This window comes from Vidua macroura, chromosome 1 (assembly GCF_024509145.1).
Source record: "Vidua macroura isolate BioBank_ID:100142 chromosome 1, ASM2450914v1, whole genome shotgun sequence".
In the NCBI taxonomy this organism is placed as follows: domain Eukaryota; kingdom Metazoa; phylum Chordata; class Aves; order Passeriformes; family Viduidae; genus Vidua; species Vidua macroura.
In genome coordinates this window covers 108,784,243-108,806,876 of record NC_071571.1, presented here as the reverse complement: position 1 = coordinate 108,806,876, position 22,634 = coordinate 108,784,243, and the positions used below count along the sequence as shown (strand labels likewise).

Sequence of the window (22,634 nt, the reverse complement as noted above, 5' to 3'; positions counted from 1 at the left end):
CTTTCATAGATAGAAAAAGCAAGGCTATTCAAAGCACAGTACAATTCAGGGCTGGACAAAAAAGCTTTGCAGTTAAGCATTTTCAGCAGTTGCAGAAGTGGTTTGTTGGGGTGTTTTTAATGCCAAACTTTTACAAAATACTGATGCTTACCAGATGCTAGAAGGTATTTTTCATCTCTTTTATTACCTGATACTGGAAAAAGAGAGGTGCATCCAATACATCCAGCCTTTTTCACTAAACTTTATCAATTTTCTTTTTGTTTTCTCTGAATCATTTCAGGTTTTCTACTTTTCCAGGCTTTACTCTCTATAACTTAAAATGCAGCAAAATGCAGGTGCAAACTGCAAAGAGACCTGAAAGGTCCTTTATGGCCTCTAGCTTTAAACCTCAAATGAAAGTCCTGACAGTATCCTGAGGCTTTTCCCCCAGTTTCATTTGAAGACAGATACAGTAGGAACATTTAGTTCATGAAAGTGGTTTTGCATAAAGGACTTCCCTTATTTTTTAATATTCTGCCACATTTTCTACCATTTTTTTCTTGGTATGAATTAAACCATGCTGATAAAGGAGGTGATGGGGTCTGGCAGTAAACATTGCAATACTTTTTTTATCCCAGCACTTTTCTTTCATATGACCTATGAGTTTATTCGCTTCTACTTGAATGCTGTTTCACAAGTTAGTGTAACTTAAAATTCAACAGCAACAGAAAGGTGGGTCCGGGTGACAGCCTGAGCAGGGCTCTGGCAGTGTTTAACAGTGTGTTTACACCCTCTGTGGGCTTCCTTTGAACTCACACAATTCTAAAGTTGCTTAAATTGGGTTTGTGTCAACCCAGCTGAGATAACTCAATTGAGAAGAGAAAATCCAAGAAGACAGACCATTGGTACTGGGGTTTTTGCTACATAAATACCTGAAAGGGAATGTCCAAATTCATGATGACACAGACATAATACTGGTGGAAAAGGGGAATAATCAGTTTAATTCACTCACTAAGTCAAAACAAAAGTATATTGACAGTGAATTCATGGTATAAAGAGGCTTTAAAGCCACCGGTCGACGGTCAAGAGAAGATTTAAAGTCGACGGTCAAGAGAAGATTCCCTTTTCCATGCTGGGCTGTAGGCCAGCTGTCCTGTCTCTTGAGGACCCCATGCTCTGAGCAAAGCCTGGTATGAATAAGTTGCATGGGGTGTAAAGCTCTACCTCTGGCCCTGTGTGGGAATCAGTGCTCAGCACACCTTATGGCAGCACAGAAACTTTGGGTCATGCAATGGGGATGGTAAAAAGAACCAAGATAAAATACATATGGTACAGAAACAAGTTGGAAAGTGCACTTCTTCAGAGTCTCATGTTATTACATTCTTATTTGGATTTGGGCTTTCTTTTGTTTTTTTTTTTTTTCCTTTTTTCTTAAAGGAATGTTTAAGGAGTTTTCTTAGCCAGACCTTATTATCATATAACCAGTTGTCCCTCCCTGCATTTCTAGACTTCATCCAGCCCAGTGTGACTTCCAGCTAGAACTCATGGTTCAAAATAAACTTTTACTGGAGGATTATGATCACAAAAGAGAACTCCATATCCAGTTCAGCATAAAGTTTTGCTCTATTACATAAAACACTGTATGAAGTAAAAACTTGTACTTAGACCTACAACATTGGCAAGCTTTCTGGTTTCACAGGGATCTCTCTCTTTGGAGCTCCCTTTCTCGAGTTACTGGCTTGATCCTTCTAAATTTCCCTCACCTTCACGTGGAATGTATGGACTCAGTTGAGAAGGAATAAAAACTAACTAATTATCAGCCTGGATAGAAAGGGGTCTTTCTGCCTCCATGGAGAGCAAACTTTGTGCCACTAACACACCAGGTTGCCTGGTGTCAGTAGTTCATAGAAATGATCAGACAACCACGAGAGCAACTTTAACCAGCTACCACTGTGCCACACAGACTGGCCAATTTGTTTCACGTGCCCTCAACACCAGAGAAGCAAAGACAAACACAAACTGAAATACAGCTAAATAAAAGCATTAATATATCTCCTGGAAACTTACCTCCAGCACATTTTAAAAGACCATTAAAACCTTTATGCAGCACAATGTAATTTATTACCTGCCTCTCTCCAAGCTGTCTGACAACATAGCTCTTCCATAATTTTGGAAGCAAAAGTGCTCCAGCTGCTTGACACTGAAAATAAAGGTGATTTGCAAAGTCTTGCCTTTTAGTTTGCCAAGCACTGAATGTATGCATTCTTACAAAGATAATGGCTTGGGTTTTCTCTGGTTTATTTTGAAAACAAAGCAATTGGGAAACAAATTGTGGCCTCAGTAGCAGAAATATTGCTTTTGTAAAAGGATTAAAAAAAAAAAAAAAGCAGTGAGAGGGTAACGGCAAATACCTGCGGGGGGAAAAAAAGAGCGTTCTGGGGAAAGAGGCTTTCGATTGGCATCGGGGAACTTTACAAGGGGGCTGGCTTGATGCTGCCTTCACGTTTCACAAGGTTTGGCTGGTAGCTGGTGCTTTGATATGCGCAACTACTACTAACATTTCATAATATGACAATCTAAGAGGTGAAATAGCTTTTGTATTTTAAAATCCATTAAGAACAGCTGCAACTTAGTGCTGATGGATACATCCTCACTTTACTAAATCAATGTCTCCTTTGTTGAGTTATATGAAGCTGTTTCATTGCCACACAGATGGGAAATGCTAAAAAAAAAGGAGAAAAAAATTAAAATAAAAGAGATTTAAAATCTGTTATAGCACACTACATGTTAGCATTAGCTGTCCATAGTATGAAGAAGTAATGAAACAACTAGAAATATCATATTAAAAAATAAAAGAGTAAAATAAAAACGGAATTAGCATTTGAAGTGACAGTTCTGAAATGCTAAAAAAGCTTATCTCAAAACCGCATGTTTCTGGGTGGGAGAAGGATTTCTAGGACATGCTTTCTCCCTAAGTGAATTTTCCAAGAGTCCCAAGTGTTATTTGCCTTCTAGTTCTGTAGTGTCAATATGGATTTCTCATACCAATTTCCAGATAGCCTGCCCCTACAGTGAAAACATCTTGTGTTTAGAAAACATATTACGACATTTAAAGAAAATGTTTATTGTATAAACTAACAGTAAAAGTGTATATGGAGAGAAAGTTCTTTTCTTTAAAAAATGCCTGCTGGCCAGCATTAGGGTTAACTCACAAGCTTGTTTTAAACAGTGTTTTTAAAATAAACTTTTCTAGATGCCTAGACAGGATCCTAAGAAATGAACAGATGCAATGGTTTTTCTTTGATTGTTGGTTTTTGGGGTATTCCAGTTTAGTTCCTCGTAAAGCCTCATGATGTAACACCTACCAAGACTCACCAAAGCATGAAGGTTTAGGTAGCTGTAATGAAATAACCGCTTACAGAGGCCGCAGGAGAAGCAGATTTTGTTAGTCTGAAGGAGAATTGGGCTGTGGAAAGCTTCAACACAATAGCCGATTGTCAAAGAGCACAGCTCTAGCAAGCTCTCTGTTTGCCAGGAGCACGGCCAGGGGCAAGAGTAGCTTAAAAAAGAAGTGAAGAAAGACCTGAAACTATTTGCTAATGTGGTAACAAGCACTACCTTTATTATAAACCAACTGACTCATGGAGGAGGTTGTTTTGGTTTTTAAACTGGCATGCTCATTCTGTGGTATATGAACTGATCTCCAAGTACTCCTAAGGATAATTCTTCGTGGGGGCAGTCCATTATTAGTGTTCTGTGGGTATCACATCTTCTTTACTGACAGCAGTAATAAAATGTATTCTCCAAGTGCGAACAGGACCTATTTGATAATCAGCCTCAAACCTTGAGTCCTAGGGGAGAATGTAGAATGCTGTCTCTGCCTGCACAGAGCTCTCAGCAGGATAAACCTCTGATTAGTGACGTGGAGGGTGGAGTGGATGTAAGTTTAATGTTATATGCCAGCTCACATTAGACAACCTTGTGCAATCTGTCAGTTTTGGAATGCAGTTTGATTACCTTATCTAACTGGAGAGCTTGAACAATAGGATTTAAACTTCTGGAATACAACTGACTAGTCTAAATGCTATTTTTAGGAACATAGGTAAGTTAACATATATGTATATGATTAACTCACCTATATGCATATAGATTATACAGGTATATAACTTATGCATGTGTCTTCCCAGTTATGGGCACCTGCAGCACTCTGAACACCTCTCTTGCTACTCTCTAAATCCCCCCCGGCTGCTGAGGTGCTTCCAGTTGATGTGTGTAATACGGAAGCTCCGTACACATTTTTCCCCTCCAACCTCACTGCAAGTTCTTTATGTCCTTTATACTTATTATTCGTATACTGGGCTGCATATTCATCTGCAAGTCTGTCAACATAGTTCACCTCCTGTAATCAGAAAATGGTGATTAAATGAACATCCAAGTACAGAAGCTGTCAACCTGGTGTTCATCTTTTTTAAAGTTAAAAAAATATTCAATTACCTTTTGCACTCATATGGCTCTGAAAAGGTCTTAAAAAAAAAGTGGCTTCCACGATCATAAGCCAGAATCAAAGGTCAATGCCGATCATGTAATTTTTTGCATTTACGGGAACAATAAAGAAAAATAATCTAAAAAAAGTTTATGCTGCAAGCCCTGCAGATCTCTGTGTTCTAGAGTGGGTTGTAATAGCCCCTAAAAGGAGCTTGTCTGGGGCATTCAGCTTTTAAACACAACAAGGTATTGTTTCTTTTAGCTATCTGTTTCAGCATTTGGTCCATCTCATGGGACGGTCTTTGAGACTTTGTTTTAGGATTAGGTTACAGATGAAATATGACAAGGGAAAAAAAGCCCCCTTATTTATATCCTCTTATGTGCAAAGAAAAAAAAAATGCAGAATTTTATATATGTGCCATCAATCTAAGAGGGAACGTAATCCGCTCTCAAACTACAGAGTGAGCACAACTTCTGTAGCGCGTGCAACAACTTTGACCTTCGTGTAATTACTCCAGGCTAACATCAATATAACAGTGCCGGGTTTCTCTTCAATTATTTCCCGGGAGTGGCAGGCTCTCTTCCCGCAGTGCTTATTTATTTCGAATTGGCCTAATTTGCTCAACAATTTGCACATCCCTTCCTTGGCATCCCACGTTTCCCCGGACGGCGGGAGCTGGGGCTGTCCGGGCCGCCCCGTCCGTGGCCGTCGGTCTCTGCCCCAGGGGAGCGGCCACGGAGCTCGGCACCGCCCAGTACCCGCGGGCACCGAGCCCCCCCAAAGCGAACCACCACGGTTGGGGCCCGGCGCTGAGCAACTCTTACGGATGAGTAAGCAGCAAATGTGGTAACTCAGGCCAACAGCTCTGCAATTAGGGCTATAATTTCAGGTGTAGCCAGCAGTCGTAATGAATATTTATTTCATCGTACCGAATAAAAGAAATGGCTCGGCTAAATAGTACGGGGAGTTCTGTGGGGTAGTTTGGTTTGGAGAGCGGGGGTGCTTCCATCGGGGATCCACTTCGTCCTCTCCCGTCCCGAGTGGGACAGGCTCCCTCTCCCCGCGGTGCGCGGCCGTAGGCTTATGCCCTCGTTCGTGCCCGAGCCCAGCCCGGCCAAGGACCCTTCCCGGGAAGGAAGGGTAAGGAAGGCAGCGTGCAGCCAGCCGCCTTCCCGGGGCAGAGAGGGGCGGGAGACGGAGCGCCCCGCGGCCGCGCACGGGGCGGGGGGCGCGGGCCGGCGGGGGCAGGGCTGAGCCGGGGCTCCGCGCCCCCCGCCCGCGCTGCGCCGCTCCGGGGCTCCCCTCTGCGAAAACACCCGCAAAGTGGCCTTATTGGGTCTGGCCTTATTGGGTCCGGCCTTATTGGGTCCGGCGGCTCCGCACCCCGGCGCGGTTGCGGGAGTCCCCTCGGGTTTTGCTCCGTCGCGGAAGAGGGTAGCAGAGGAAGAACGCGGGCGCGATGGGAGGCAGCGGCGGCACGGGGGGGGCGAGGCCCCTCCGGCTGCCCTAAGGTCTGCAGCCCCAGCGAGCAAGAGGGCGGCCCGGAGCGCCCGTCAGCCCCCGAGTCCTTATTGCTCCCTCTCCGCAGCCAGCCTCGCCGGGGCTCCCGCAAGCCAAGCGAGCGCCGCGGCTACCAACTGGCTGTTCCCGGGCGGACTCCAAGCCGCACGGATGCAATGCCCCGAGCGTCCGTCTCCTCCCGAGCCCCTCGACCGAAATCCGGGCGCCCGATTAAAGGTGCGAGGTCGGCGGCAGGCGATGTCGCGGCAGCACGGCGGGCGGGGAACGGGGCCGGGTCCTCCGCCCGCTCCCCGGCAGCATCCTATCGAGGTCTGAGCCGTGCTGCGGACAAGCACAGCCCGAGTCTTTTGGGGAGGGGGGGGGGGTTGGGTTTTGGTTGGGTTTTTGTTCGGTTTTTCTTTTCTTCGCTTTGCGGGTTTTTTCTTTTTTTTTTTTTTTTCCTTTTGGTCTGTGTTTAAGTTACTGTGGAATGAGGAGGTGCGAGGCGTCGTAGCAGCTCGGTGGCGGTCCGTCCCTACCGAAAGAGCCGCTCCACACGCGGAGTGCTTTCTTTTTCGGGGATGGGGAGGTGGGACGGGCGCCACCGGGAGAACCTCCGGGCCGGGGCGCACCTGCCCGGCGGCTCCCCCCCGCGCCCGGCGCCCATCGGCGTTGCTCGACGGGACGGACCCGAGGTGAGCGGCGGGCGCGGTAAGTACCGCTCCCTTCCCCGCGGTACCCCCTCAGCGCGACTCAGCCTCCTCCCCATCCATCCCAACCTCTCCCGCCCCTTCCCCGCCGCCGCCAGTGGGAGCGCGGCCCCTTTAAGAGCCCGGCTTTGCCTCCCGGTAGCTGAAGGTCATTAAAACACAAAAGCGCTCCAGCGCTGCGGTCCAATATAGCGCATGCGCCCTGCCCGAGGACTGGCAGGGAGACGGCAATATGGCGAGAATGCCTGGCAGCGGCGGCGGCGGCGGAGAGTGGAGCGGCGGCGGCGGAGGGGGCGGCGGACGCGGCGGAGGCGGCGGGAACAATGCGGGGGACCGGCCGTCCGGCCGCGGCGTCGCCCCCCGCCCGCACCGCTACTGCAGCGCCGGCGAGGAGGAGGAGGGCGAGGAGGAGGATGAGATCCAGGAGGTGCAGATAACGGGGGACGAGGAGGAGGAGGACGGAGCCGATGGGGGGCTGCTGCTGGACGAGGAGGAGGAGGAAGAGGAGATGGGTCTGGAGTGGGACGGCGAGGAGGAGACGGAGCCGCTGCCGCCCGCCCCGGGCCGTACGCCGGGCGGCGGCAGCAGCGGCGTCGGGGCTGCCCCGGGGGGCGCCGCGGCGGCTGCCCCGGGGGGCGGCGGCGGCGGCGGCCCCGGGGGGGCGGCGGAGGACGCGGAGCTGGAGGCGGCCCTGCTGCTGCAGCGGCCGGAGCGGGCGCGGCTGAGCGAGAACACGCGGCTGGCCACCCGCTACGCCGTGCGCATCTTCCGCGAGTACCTGAGCGAGAAGGCGCAGAGCCCCGACTTCGAGACCATGGACAAGGGGGCGCTCTGCCGGGTCCTGCGCTCCTTCTACGCCGAGGCGCGCTCCAAGAGCGGGCAGCTCTACTCCAAGTCCTCCCTCATCAGCATCCGCAGCTCCCTCAACCGCTACCTCAACGAGCCGCCCTACTGCCGCACCCTCGACCTCACCAAGGACCCCGAGCTCCGCGCCGCCAACCTCACCCTGGCCGCTGTCATCCGCAAGCTGGAGGAGCAGGGCGCCGGGCCGGTGGTGCAGAAGCAGGCCATCACCCGCGCCGACCTCCGCAAGCTCTACACGTGCAGCGTGTTCAGCACCCAGAGCCCCTTCGGGCTCCTCAACAAGGTCTGGTTTGAGACCTGCATGTACTTCTGCACTCGGGGCCGGGAGAACCAGCGGGAGCTGGAGGAGGACTCATTTGGGCTGGCCGTGGATGAGGATGGACGCAAGTTCGTCTACTTCAAGGCGCTGGGGCCCTACCACAAGTCGCGCTCATCCTCCTGGAGCAAGAAGCGGGCGGAGAGCAGCGACGAGGAGAACCTGCCTCGTATGTATGAGACTGGCACAGAGTTCTGCCCCTATGCCAGCTTTGTCAAGTACCTCTCCAAGCGCAACCCCCTCTGCAAGGCCTTCTTCCAGCGCCCGCGGGACCACTGCAGCGAGGGTGACATCACCTGGTACGAGAACAAGGCCATCGGGAAGAACCTCCTGGGTACCCGCATGCAGATGCTCTCCAAGGCGGCCAAGCTCTCCAAGACCTACACCAACCACTGCATCGGTGCCGTCTCCATTGCCACCCTCAACAGTATCGCTGGCATTGGCACCAAGCTGGGAGGACTGCAGCCACCCCACCACCACCACCCCCCCTCCCCACCACCACCACCTCCTCCACCACCCCGCTGGCGGGGGCTGCTACACCCCTGCCGCCCTCAATGGTGGACCTCGGCCGCGGCCACCCGCTGCCAACCCCTATGTGCTGCCCAAAGACGGCGACGCTGCGCCGGTGAAAGCAGAAGCGGCCGCAGTGGCCCCGGCCAAGCGGGCGCTCTACGAGGCAGTGTTCCCGGCAGGGGCTGCGGCCGGCGGCGATGCATGTGGGCCCTCTGCCTCCCCCAAAAGACTCTGCCGCCGCCCCGCTGAGCCCCTGGATGCCGCTGCGCCCGCCGTGGTGGTGGTCTCAGTGAAACATGACCCCTTGCCTCACCTCCTCCCCGAAGCAAATGGGCACAGAAGCACCACCTCACCCACAGTAGTTTCACCTGCTATTGTTTCCCCCACACAGGTAACCGGAAAAAGAAAAAGGAAAAAAAAAAAAGTGGCAACCCTTCACCCTGCCCCACATAGTCTGCACTGCCCCGCTCCTTTCTTCCCCCAAGGCTGGGCACTGAGGCACACGGCCAGCATTGAGGTGGCTCTTGGGTCATGCTCACTCTTCAGGCACCCAAAGAGCCCGGATGCAAGTTATCCAACTTATTTGCCCCACCAGTCTCTTCAGGCCCTGTCACTGGTCCAGTGGCCACTCACTGTGTGCCTGACTGTTGGACTTGAATGGTGCCTGGGTGCTGCCATGCTCCCCCTCCGCGGCAGCACTGACAGCTCAGCCCTATGGGCTCCCCTTTTCCTCCTTTTTATTTCTTTTCCCCCCTCTTCTGTTTCTCTTTTTGCCGGAGGTGACTTATGAAAGTCCAGCCAGAATAGTAGATAGGGGCATCAGGTATCATTAGTGTGTGTGGTGTTCTTGATGTGCTAATGAACTATTTGAATAACCTCAAATGCAAGAAACAGCCGGGAGAATACTCAATTACACACTAGTAATGAGGGTGTAATTTTAAACTTCAGAAGTTAACAAGAGGGTTAATATGGCAATTGCATTCATCTTGTATTTGTTTATTTAAAATAGCTCTGTTTCCTGGCAGTGATCCTTTTTTTTTTTCTTTTTTTTTTTTTTTTTTAAGGCAAATTGGCTTTAGTTGCATTAGTTACCATAGTGGTGAAATATACAGTAAGAGCACAATTAAACGGGTTTAGGTGCAGCTTAGCTGTGGAATGAGCCCAAATTCATTAGATGTGTTTCGTTAAGGTAAAACGGTGTTGTCGGAAACGCTGCTGAGCTGTGCCTTAATGCGTGCCTTGCAGAGCCCCCTCTGCTGTGTGCCAGCGCGTGCTGGTGCCTGCTCCCCATCCCCTCCAAAAGTACTTTCCTCTCGGGTGTTTGAGCGACGGAGCTAAATTACTTCAATTAAAGACTCACTGCACCTCCGCAATTGGTTTGAAGTTTGGAAGCCATTCTAACTAAATCTGTAAAGCGTATGCAGTTACGTTGTGCCCCATAAAATACCGCGTTTCAGGCAAGAACTTTACTGCTGGCTGCCCTACATGATTACAAAACCCCTCTGACATTCTTGTGTCAAGTAATAACAGGGATCGCAGCTGTCAGCCAGGGAGCGCGGCGCTGGGCAAGCACAGGTATATGACATGCCTGAGCTGTTTCCCGAGTGGAAATACCAGTTCTGGACAGACTGACCCTTTCAAAGAGTTTGCCTACTAATCAACCAGCCTGAAGGCTAATTGGGGTGGGGAGGGGGAGGGCAGGGCTCCCAGTGAATGCCTGCATAAGCATCTATGTTTAAGATACCTGTGACCTCTCCTTTCTTCCAGGGAGGCTTTTTTTGGACCACTTCAGTGGAGTACTGTAGCTTGATCCCCTGCTGTGTGTATCTGGTGTCTCTGAATGGCTTAGAGGCTTGATTATGTGCAGATAATGTTTTTGTTCTAGCTCATTATTTCAGGTAAAAGCTAATGCTCCTCGCTGTATTTAACCCTAGATTCCTCTTCCCCTTGATCTTTAATGATCTTGAAAGTAATTTTGAAACTTCGGGCACAGTTCAGCTTTTTAAGAGGAGCACTGCACATTCATCTGGGAAGGGGAAGAGGGAACTGGGCAGAGCAGTCAGTGGTCAGGGAGTGTGTGTCTTTAACCTTTTAAATGAGGTGTCTTGGTATTTTCAGTTGTCAGACTAGAGAACTCTATCTCTACCACAAATCCCTTCACACTTGCATGAAGCTTAGGTGAGGAGAAATCCAGCTGCCGTAGTGTTTGTTGCAAAGCTGAGCTTCCTACGGGAAGCGTTTGGCACTGTAATTCTCATTAACTGAGAGAGAAAGGCTGTGGGGAGAAAGGGAGAAATAGCTAAAATAGAGTACACAGGCATCTGCTGTCTTCATAATTGTATCAAGAAAGAAAATGAGCAATCTCCAAGGGTACTAGAACTAGACAATGTGAGTTTTTTCAGTAATTATATGGAAATGTTCACCTCCATTCATAATTTCATGAGTTAAACAAGGTGCCCACTCGCTTTTGTAGCTGAATCTTGCTGTTACTACAAACCTCATTAATTTAAATCTTTAATAGAAAAAAAAGTGTCTCTCTGTTTTTTTGGTTTTTTTTTTTTTTTTCATTTTCATCACCAATTTTTCTTGTGTCATTTTTAACTTATGCAGTTCTGGGATGTGACAAAATGAAAAAATACTGGCTGTGGAATTGATTTCCTTGGGAGACTGTTAATGCTAAACTTTTTCTTTCTAGCTACCTTTTATGATACTTACACTAATCGAGGTCCAGGGCATTTCCTGGGGAAATTAATGACTGGCTGAGGTTAATGGCCCAAGGCATTGCCTCAAGCCATTGGCTCTCCCACCCCAGTCATTAATCCCCAGGAAATGCCCTGGCCCTCAATCGTTATTGCTTAATTATAAACAAAGAGTTTCTAAGCCTTTTTACTGAATATATCTCATCAAGTACCATGCCACTAAATTCCACTGTTGACAAATATTACTGATTCCTTGAAAACATGAAGGACATAAGTTTGTGGTTTATTGGTTGTCTTTGTAATAAGTCTTCCAGGGGACAGATTATGCAGAACTCATGGATTTGTGCAATACTCTGGTGAAAAAGTGGTGGCATAATGTGTGTGTTTCTTAGCATTTATTCTTTATACTGTGAGTTTTGGTTTTCTTTTTTTTATAGCATTTAGCAAAGTGTGGAACATGAAAGTACTAAATGGGGTGTCTTCAATTTGCATTGACTATCTGAGCAAGAATGTTAATTTTATGCTTTTGTGTTGTAGCTCCCATTTTTCGTTTAGCCCCAAATTGTCTTTTCAACACTGAGTTTGTAGGAGCCTCCTCCAGAGCTCAGGAAAGGTACATTAAATGTTCATCTTGATCCAACTACTGCTTTAGGTTTTAGCCTTAAGAGCAGCATTTATAGTGTATTTTAAGCATACAGCATTGCCATCATGGCACAACTTTCTTTTCACTCCGTATTTGCTCTGAAGTGTAGTAATTTTCATGCCACTGACAGCAATACTTTAGTTCAAGTTGATGACAGAGTGATGTAATTTGGCTGTTGTTCATCTCCCATGTTGCTGAAAGATGAACAATAGCTAAAGCTTGAACTTTTGATGTTACAATGTGGTGGTAGCTTTTGGGTTTTATAGATCTGGTTCATGCTGAACTTCCTACAGTAGTAATACCCAAAAAGAGGTGTAGGAAAATAGTTTGGCTTCTGCCATGGGGGAGGAGAGTTGCCTGTTACTTGCAAATGCTTTGGTTACATTTGTAACTGTAACTGTTGTGTTTCTCTGGGCTGTTTGTGAAGAATTTATTAGCTATTAAGATATCTACCAAAAGCTTGATTAGATTAAAAACCTGAGCCATGTGCATTTGTCAAAGCTATTTTGGGCAATCTTGAAATGCCTTTTTTTTTTTTCCTTCTGCTTTAAATTCGGAGTTGCCCTTTCTGATGCCTTTTCACATGACTTTTCATTGCCTTACATTCTCTTTAAAGGGCTTACTTTGACCCAAACCAGAAATCTAGTTCTGGCTGCAGGTTTTGCAAAAGAAGACAGAACAATAGCAAATGAGGAATATGAGTAGGCAGTAGGCACAACCAGGAGCAAATTAAAAGTAGCTAACAAGTCTAACCCTTTTTAGTCTTGGATTTTGGAGGAAGTGGATAAGAATCTGATCTGGGAACATCCTGCACATTCCTTAAATGGCCACAAAAAAGACTTGTATTTTGTACAAGTATCTCTAGTACTCTGACCAGAATCGTTGGTAGGTGCTTTCCCAGTATGAAGGGCAGGAGAACTCATCAGGTAGCTTCAGGGAAGGATGATTAGGATAGTGGTGTAAAGATGCTAGGCTTTATTTCTACCAGGGTAATAGATGCAGCAATATCCCTATCTTAAGGGCTTGAAGTACAGTGGCTATTACGGCTGATGACTGCTAAATACCTTGTTAGTTCTTGCGACAGTACTACTATTGATCAGGTTTCAGAGGATAGTGCTGGCTGCCCTACTGCGCAGTTAGTGCTCGTCTCTTTGATTACTGGATTATCCCAGGATACAAGAAAATCCACAATTTGCTAGGTGTCTTTTTTAAGAGAAGCACTGAGGTTAAAATCGTAGAAGGTAAGAGTTAAAGAAAGTTTAATCAATGGTATAAGAAACTGTATCTACCTTTGAGGGTACTGTTTGTTACTTTGTTACTTACAGGTTGTTTTTAACGAGGAAGATTTTTTGTTTTCTGCTAAGTTAGTTACAGTTGTGGAAAGTAGATCTGTAGAAGGGACTACTATACCTGATAATCATCAAAATTGCTCTGAAATCCTTGGAGGACAGGGGGATAAGGTAGTAGTGCTGTCAAGTATGGTCCCCAAAGCTTTCTTATCAATCTCCATAGTGAAATGCAGGAATCCTGGCTATTGCTCTTTTGGGTGGAAGTCAGTGTTGTTTGTAACTGAGTGCTCCTAAATATTGTTGGAGATAGGTTTTTCTTTTTAAGAAAGTAGGATATCCCAGGCTACATTCCTTATAATGAACATGAAGCTTGGTAGGCATGTGAGTGTTTCCCAAGATGAGTACAAGACAAGCAGAACAGAGATTAGGCGTAGTAATCTTATAATATTACAGATTTGGGGGCAGTGCATGCACTGAAAGGAATGAAGGGAACTGTTTTTTTTCCCTTGACTAGGTTGGTCCACGTTGAATCAGCTATTAGGGAGTTGATTTAAGGTGACTTGGGGGAGTATTTCAGAGCAGATCCAAGAATGGTGTTTTGATACTTGCATTTAGAATGGTGGCTGTGCAGCTAAAGGTCCAATACTGTCTTTGTAGGTCCTCTTGGTTGCATTAGCATGATATGTTGGAGGTATTAAATTGTGCAACTATTTCAGAGGGTGATTTCTACTATCACTTAATTTTCAAAATATTTTTCCCTTTTAGAAGTTAGACTAATGTTATTTAGTTGCGTCACATGAGCTGGTCAGAGGACTTGCTTTGTCCAGCCTTCCGTAATGGCAGGAATGCAAGAGGTGACCAGTTCCTTATAGCTCAAATGAAAATGACTTTTGTAATACAATCAGGAGGAAAAAAATAACATCACTGAAGGTGCTGCTGTATTTTTACACTCTTTTACATCCTATAGAATCTGAAATTACTATGTTGGTAATCTGCACATCAAAGATAAAATGCACAAGCTTAAAGGCAGCAGAGAGCTGATTTTTTTTTATTAAAAAGTATTCTGTGATTATCCTGTAAAAGATTTCCTTTGCCCACTGCTCTGTTTCTAGAGAGCAAGAGATCAGAAACTGCTCAGTCTAATTGGTGAGTCTGTGTGACAGGGAGCTGCCTTATTTCATGTATGGTGTAGAAATAAATGAGTGCTTAAACCCTTTGAAACACACAACTACTGCAAAAGCCATAGGCTGTAATTAAATTGAATGTGGGGTTGTATTGTCTTGTGCCCTTGGCTATAAACTTGATAACAGGCCATGGTACCCCCACTATTGTGTTCGAAGCTGGAACCTAATTAGAGATGTTGTAGATTTTCAGTCACTTTCGAAACCTTTCTGTTCATCTTTTTCCCTGTGTCCTTTCTTATTATTTTGCTTTTCTGTTTCTGAAGCAACAAATGCACCCTTCTTTTCAGAAGGAAATTGTTAAGGGCATGTAGCCAAATATGTATGTGAAGATAATTTTTTTATCATATTTTGGATTCAAGGGACAAGTGTTGGTAACTGCATTTTATCTGATATGGAAGAGATTTATTAGTGTTGAGACAGTAAAAAATATATAATCATGTTTCCAGGGAATGCTTTCAGATTCTTCTGGGCATAAGCATAGGGAATAAGGAAGGGATTGGAACTTCTTGTAATACCTTGATCTAAAAGTAACTTTGGAAGATGTACAATTGAATAATTGAATTCTGTTCTGGTTGTTTTTTGGGGATTATCAACAAGGAAAAATGGCTTTTCTGGGCTTTTAGAAATTTACATGCTTTGCATTCAGCCAGGTTTAGTTGATCTGAAAACCTTCAAACTTGCTAAGGACTTAATCCCCGATGAGAACAAGTATCTTTGATGTGTTCTTAATGCAACTTCTAGTTTCAAAAATAATCAAAATTGTAGTGCAGAAATGTATTATAAACATTTCTAATAAATTCTTAGTTAATTGATAAGCTTACCTATTGTATGCACCAGTACACTTCTGTAGCTAGGACAGATCATTTTAATGAAATGGAAATTGAATGACATTTTAAAGCCCCATTCACTTTACCAATGTATGGATTTTTTTTTTTTTTTTCCACTATATGTTTAGGACACATCTGCTCCATATAGCACAGTTCTGAGCTAGCACCTCCTTGGGACTTCTGACTTGCTTCAAGTCCTAGCCTGAGTGTTCTGATGTGGTTTGCAGTGTTCTTGGTACTTAAAATAGGTCATGTAGTCTGGATATAATGCATTAGTGTGTGACTACTGGAAAGAGGTAATCACTTCTCTTCAAATAGTGTCACCAGCTGTAGGAAACCAGTCCTTCCTCAAGGTGAGCATAGGAGATGAAGGCTGAGTGGAGCATTTTTGGTAGTGGGGGTAGCTCGTGGTGGAAGGGAGGTTGTTTGGTAGGTGCTGTTCAGGTAACACAGGCTGGAGCACTTGTCTGCGTAAAGGCAAGAGAGTGGAAAGCTCTTTACAGGAGGCAAGGTGTGAAGCTGAATTTTGGCTTTCCTTTCCAAAGGAATTTTGGTATTCCTTTTCCTGTTTCCTTATCCAAAAAGTCTTGTGGAGGTGCTGGGGTGATTTCTGAGCTGAGCTTAACTCTACCACGGTGCTTCACTTATCACTGTCCTCCTCAAAGTGCCCAGGGACCAGGTCTGATGATGCTGTTTGTTTTAGTTTGGTTTTTGATATCAGGAGTGAGAGGAAGAGGTGCCTGTGTAGTTGAGACTCTTCTGCTTGGTAGCTCTAATGAAGGAACCACAGCTCTCAGGCTCCCCTACAAATTGGCACCTGTGTGTACTCTGTTAGTACTTCTGTGTCAGCCTGTCAGAAATGTAATATATAAATGCACAACTTCCCTAAAACACCTTCTTTTAAGCCTTTTTTGTGTGTGTGTGTGTCCGCTTCTGTTTATTCAAAATTAGAGATTGCTGGAAAAATTTCAAGAGTGATTTCTCAACACCCTTCAGCTAAATCCTGAGCTTTTACTCACCACAGCAATATTTTTAGCTGCTTATTTTGCTGCTGTTGATTTTTCTCTGTAGGTTCTAGTAGGCTTCAAAAGTGGCAGAGGGAGGTTGGTCTGCAGTAAGGGCAGCATCCTGTGTCTGATGCCTTGGCTTTGAGTCATTCAAGTCCAGTGTAGTCATACTGAGCTCTTACTCTGATCCAGGGTGACCAGATAGGGAGCTTGTCCTCACCTTGCTGGTGAGAGCTGTTGTTTCATGGGTGAGGTGTTTGCAGTGCACACCAAGGGACAGCATTGAAACTCCTGGGCTCAGTAGCACCAGTGGTTAATTATTGAGCATCCTCTGGTTGAAAGCTGCCCTGGAGAAGTAGCAATAGAAGCGTGTGGTGTGTCTGGCCAATGTGGGGGGGTGGGAAAATGGGTGTGTGGGTTTAGCATAAAAGAGAAGGGGAAATCCACTCACGTTGCCTTCCTCGTTTCATTTCTATTTGGGATGGCTTGAGACTGTTTTTGACTTTTTGTCTGAAATGTGGGGAAGAGGAGAAGCGACTTAAATAGCTTCCTTCCTTCCTTCTTAACAAGGGCTGGCTGTTTCACCTGTGACATGCCTGATGAATTCCTTCCCTTGTATTGAAATCGCCCCATTCAGAAGAATGCGAGTCATCTGAAGTGCTGTAATTAACCCGTCTAGTTTTGATGCCAAATTGGGAGGACCTAGCTGAGAGTTGGGTTGACAAGTTGGAAAGTGTAAATGGGAGCACAGATGTCCTGACAGAATCCTATGGCTGTAGTACAAACTGTTGGAAATGCAGATAAAGAGGGAGCCTGCTTCAACTGATTGCCTTTTTGAGGGTTTTCCTGTGTTTCTAATGATTTTATAACTAGCAGCACTGGCTAGTCATAAAAAAAGCTTTTGTGCTATTCCTCCTTATCTCAGATATGACAGTGATACTGGTTGTTTGTGGTGATGCTTTTTGTAGGCTTTTATCAAGTTGATCAGTACTAGTCTCCAGCTTGGGTTTAGAAAATGCCGTGTCTTTCTTGTCATGATACAGTAGTTTCTGGAAGCTCTCCCTAGACCGTTGCAAGACCAGGTTCACATTTTTCTCAAGTTTTTAAAATGCTTTTTAAGGCGTAGGGGAAATAATAAGATGCTCTAAGCTTGCACAGTTTGACTAATCAGCAGTTTAGAACGACCTGTTGAGCTTTTTGGTTTATTTTCTCTTGTCTCTTAATTTAGTAATGCTGAAGTATGTATCTTGCTGATTATCTCTTGGAAAATACAGTTTCTTGGGGTAAAAAAAAATAACCACTTTCTCTGAAAACACACACTGGTCAGTGACTGATAGACTTGGGAGTGGAAAAGTAATTGTTCTTTGAGGAAGAGCAGATAAGGCAAAGCTATCTGGTCCATGAAACCATCTGAGGAAAACTTAAGTTCTCTAAAACTGACTGAATCTGGTAAGAATATGATTTTTTCCCCCAGCACAAACGCTTGAAAAAGTTATATTCCTTAGCAGGGATGGCAATGCAAAATTCCTCAGCCTTTGAATCTGTTTTTTTTTCCCCTCAAGTACCATTTGAAAATAAAATAGGCAGAATGGGACTAATGTGGTTTCGGTGTCAGCCTCAAACTGCTGCAAAATCGTCTTTCTGAAGCTGCTGCCAATCCAAAGCAGTATGTGTAACACAGTTACAGTTTGATTTTTGAAAAGCAGAAATAACTTTAATGTCCTTTCAGAACTTTGTAGTTTTGCCTTCTTTTTGGAGTATTTGACACACTTTCAAAGTAACCTTATTACTGGTTTTATCTCTTAGAAGTCTTTGTAAGTTACCTTTTTTGGGAGACTTTTAGTGTGTTACTTTTGAGATGCACTTGAATACAATTTTTTTTTGTTTCCACTGAAACTACTCTAGATACAAGCTGTTCTGTTCAGGTTTAGGCATTGGGAAAGTATCAAAAGTAAGGAATTAAAAAAAAAAGCTAAGGAAAATGAGTTTTTTTTCTAACTAGGAAGTACAAATGTGTCAAAATGGGCATGGCATGTAGAATATAAGTGACTCAATACTAAATATAGTATTAATTGAGTTGCTAATGCATTGAATTGATTCATGGAAGTGTAGCACTACAGTACTGTGTAACTGGCAAAACTCCTCTGGTACAGAGGAGGATAATTCAAGACTTCAGAGTTTATTGTGGTAATTCATTAAGAAAAGATCTCTTCTTCATGTGCTAAAGTAGAATTTTAACCACTCAGTTTTTCTCAGTCTCAGTATATTTGCTTCCAAACTGCCAGTGGATATAATCAGGATTGTGAATATAATAGTAGACTAGATTTGCAGTACAGGGTAATGATATGGTAGTAACTGTGATTGTCATGAAAAATATTCAGAAGCTTGTATATGTTGTTTTAATTGTTGAGAGATACAAAGGCATCAGGTTAAATCTGTATCTTTCCAGGAAAAAAATAGATAAGAATTACTTTTTTTTTTTATATAGAAGGCCCATGTCCAAATTTTTGCTAAAACAGCAAAACACACTCCTCCTCCTCCTGCTTGGTAACTCAGCTGACTATTCTAACTTATTAAGGCATTTTTATTTCTGTAAAGTGCTGGACTAATTTGACTGGACCCTTCTTTTGCTACAGGGTTATGATCTTACCAACTTAGTTGCTGTGAAATGCTCTGGTGCCGTGGCGTTGTGGCATTGTTCTGCATAGATTACCAGCAGCAGAGCTGCCAGAGCTAGCCAGCTACCCCAACCCTGTCAGCAGCTGGCACAGGGGGTGGCAGTGCCCTCCACGGCCCCTGCCTCCTGTGGGGAGCTGGTTCAGGCTCCAGCCACAGGAGCACTGCCACTGCAGCACTGGCCATGCAGCCCCGCCTGCGGCTCAGGGGTCTGTGCGTCTTCTCAGGCTCTCCTCCCAAAAAGGGAACTAAAGCTAGAAGGAAAAATTCAAATGTCTTCCCCCTCACCCCAATCTTTATAAAAAAAAGCTCCAAAAAAGCCCCACCCTGAAAAGCTTTAATTGTCTTTAACTTTAATGATAGTGGTCTGAAATAGCTGTTACTTACTTTATCTGAAGGGACTAGATTTTTGGGAGGGGAAAGGAGCAGATGTGAGCTTTCCAACCTATCTGGAGGCCAGAAAGGTTAAAATAACTGAGCTAGCAGGATTTTGAAGGCAGAGCATGATTACTTTGTGAGAAGAAAGAGATGGAAGTAGTAAGCTGAAATGGAAAATAAGAAGGAGAGGAAAAGCAGGGTGAGAATATCTTATCAACTATCTTGTTGCAGCATATCAGTTGGGGAACTAGATTAACTTCTGTATGCCAGTGTGCTTCTGCTGGATTAGTTTTATGGATTCAAGGAGCAAAAAATAATGTCTCTCTTTGGAGAGGAGCCGAAATTGGAGAAATAAATTAGGGGGGAAAACATCCTTCTTTCTTAATGCTTAATAACAAGTGTAGTAGGTGCACTGAAAATCTGAACAAGGAAAAGATAGACCCAGAGGGGTGGCAAAGAAGAACTATGCATATTTTTCTTTAAAGTAGAAAAGCTAGAGGAAAATATAAAAGAACAGTTAAGGGGCAGAGAGTGAAGACTGGGTTTTCTTCTTTAGAGTGAGTTAAAAAAAAGTGAGTGGGACTTAAATTAAGTGCATTGTATTATTGCCTCTTAGAGGAACTAAAATCTAAAGGGTTTTTTCCCTTAACCTTCAAAAAAGTAAAATTTCAAACAGTGGTTTCCTGTAGAGGTTTGTGTTGGAGTAAGTGTTGGTTCTTGGGTATGTATTCTGAAAGAAATCTGCTATCAGCACGGTGGTGAAATGGCCTGTAAGCATTGTGTTTGGTTTTATGCCTAATGGACAATAAAATAGTTTCCTCAAGCTACTTGAAATACTCCTTGTAAACTAAAGTGTCCAGATCAATTTCTTCTTCACATCTTATTAAAGCTCACTGAGGAAGTTGGGAAAACATGTTTTTGATCAAAGTGCTGTAGAAGCTGGTCATATACTCTCTTAATCCTTAAGCTACTTCATAAAATTCTTGAGAACAACTCTGGTGGGTTCCTGCTTTCAAAGACAGCTTCATCCCACTTGGATGCCAAACAGGGAGAGCAGCTCCACTCTATGGTGGGAGGGCACGTGGGAATGTATGGGGTTAAGGGGAGACAGGTGGAGTGTCCTTTTTTCCCATGTTTATCTGACTCACAGTTTCCTAGTGGAATACTAGGATTGTTGAATTATTTGCATGAATAGCTGTCTGCATCCAAAATGAATTGTGCACGCTAGTCTATTCTGTGTATGTTAATGCCTGAATTTCTCTTGTGTAGTCAGTTCATGTTACATGACAACCTTAAATGCCTCGGCGGTGTGCTTGATCAAAACACTTTTTTTTTTTTTCCCTAAGGAAACACATGGTGTCACAGCTCTGAGAAGTCAGGAATTTCTTGTTGGTAGGTAGATGGCTGGGTGCTAGCTTTCAGCCACCCATTCTTGAGAAGAAGTTAAGCTGCTATCATACTGTACTCCACTTTTTTCATAAATATATTTTAAACTTTTATGATCTCTTCTGTCAATTTTCTGCCCATGCATCTGCATGAGTAGGAGGCTCAAATCAATATTTACAGGGTCTGCTTTCATGCTTTATTTATGTAGCTATATCAAGATACATGGTTGTGCATTTTATAAGAAACTTATTCAAGGGGAAGTGTTCATCTGATCAGCAATATTTGCTTTTTTAACAACAATAGGAGGATGCTTTGAGCATGGTTGTATAAGGAATGTGCTTTGGAGAAACTGTCAAATATGCTGGCCATTTTGTGACTTGAAAATTGTGTTTAACTATGGAGAAAAGTGGCCACCACAAGCTTTGAGCTTCCCTGGAGCAGCAAATGTGCTGCCTGCATGCCAGTGGGACAGTGCCATGAAAGTAAGTTGTGTTTCAAGACACAGGAGATGACAGCGTTGGAGATGCCAGCAAAAAGGTCCCAGACTATAAAAATGGAAAGCTGTTAGTGTTAGCTGTTCCTAAAGCGTATTTTTTGGTGACTTGTGAGAAAATCAGCAGTCTCAGTCTGGGTCTTAGTGGGCAAGTATCCTTGCAGTGGAAGCTACTGAACTCATGCTGGTTGTCCCTGCTGTTGGTAGCCTGGCTGGTGAAGAGTTGCTCTTGCTCCAGAGGTGAGCTCCTGACCAGCTCACCAAGACAGGGTGAGAGCCACAAGAGAAAGCTTGCTCTGCCAGTGGTGCACTTGCTGCCTGGATGGTCTGCTAGGCTGTTGATATGATGTTACCTCAAAGCAGCGGACTCCTGTACCAATTTCAGTGGAAAAACAAGACTAATGGCCAAATTTCTACACTCTGTGTCTTTTACTAATAGTGAAAAATAGCAGTTTGCTTTTCCATCCTCCTGGCTTCACCATCTTTTTTATATAACTCACTGACTTTTACTTATGGCTTCTTGTGTCTAATAATTTCTTAATGAAGCAGACAATTATATTTTATTTTATCCTGTGTGAGCTGCTTCTCATCATTTATTCTTGTTTCCTTCCACTCTGTTTCCACTCCAGGCAAAAATTATTTCCAGTGAAGAAGGGCTGGATGTGTGTCATTCCAGTGCTATTGTAAATGACCCTACAGATTTGCTTGCATACCCCATTTTCTCACCTAGAATGCATGCAAGGAAGGTCATATGGGGCCTGTCCCCATACCCTATCCCCACATCAGTGGCTGAGAGCAGATGTCTGTAGAAGAGAACACAAATAGATAGGTGATGCTTTTCATGTGGGTGTTATAAAGATGTTTGCCACTTCTCCTTCTGTAGTGTGACATGTCAGAAGCACATTAATCATTAAAAAGCAGATATTAACAGAGTCACTTTGGGCCTATGGGATGTATGGACCCCTTTACATTTTCCTCTCAAACTCTTTTGATGGGAACGTTGATTACAGACAAGGTAAACTTGTTTGTACTTCATTCATTAATAACAAACTATAAACTGCCCTGCCTCCCCTCCCCACAGGCAAGGCACTTGAGGAGATGCCAGGCAATTAAAGTACTTAAGACAGTAATTACAGTCAAATATACAACAAAAATAAAATCACTGCACATGATTTTTTTATGCTTGGTTTTGTTCTATGCTTTTATTAAACCACAATTCTTGCCTCACGATTGAACGGGAATCTCTCAACTGGTAATACCAAAGTGTTTGACAAGCTTTCTTTGGTTCATCTGGGTATTTAGCAAACTCTTTGATCATCTTCCTACTGAATTCATCACAGCTCAGATTCCTGCTTTTTAGATGTATCTTGCTATATAAAGCTGGTGTACCTCTGAGCCTTAACACCCATCAGTAGAGAGGTGATACCAATGCTATCTTGAAACTCTTCCTTTCTTACTTTTCTTGCTGGTTTTCTTACTGTACAAGGAGTAGCATCTCTAGTTGTAGTATGCTTAGGAGGGGAAGGCTGAATTAGGCTGAGGTGTTCACTTGGCTTCAGATATTTGAATTGAACCTGATGCATTTTAAACTCCAGAAATAAGTGTGCACAGATTTGATTTGTGAACCTGTTTACTGAGTTAGCATCCTGCAGTAGAGAGCTGTGTGTATGTCAGCTCAGTATTT

General features: G+C 44.5%; 1 protein-coding gene across 1 annotated transcript in view; it reads left to right on the top strand.

Moving 5' to 3' along the window:
- Positions 1-6,906: 6,906 nt before the first annotated feature.
- KCTD1 (potassium channel tetramerization domain containing 1) overlaps positions 6,907-22,634 on the top strand; it is a 66,925-nt gene continuing 51,197 nt past the window's right edge. The window contains 2 exon segments of the mRNA XM_053994879.1: positions 6,907-8,343; positions 8,345-8,759. Coding sequence (XP_053850854.1) covers positions 6,908-8,343; positions 8,345-8,759 — 1,851 coding nt within the window. The 5' untranslated portion in view covers position 6,907.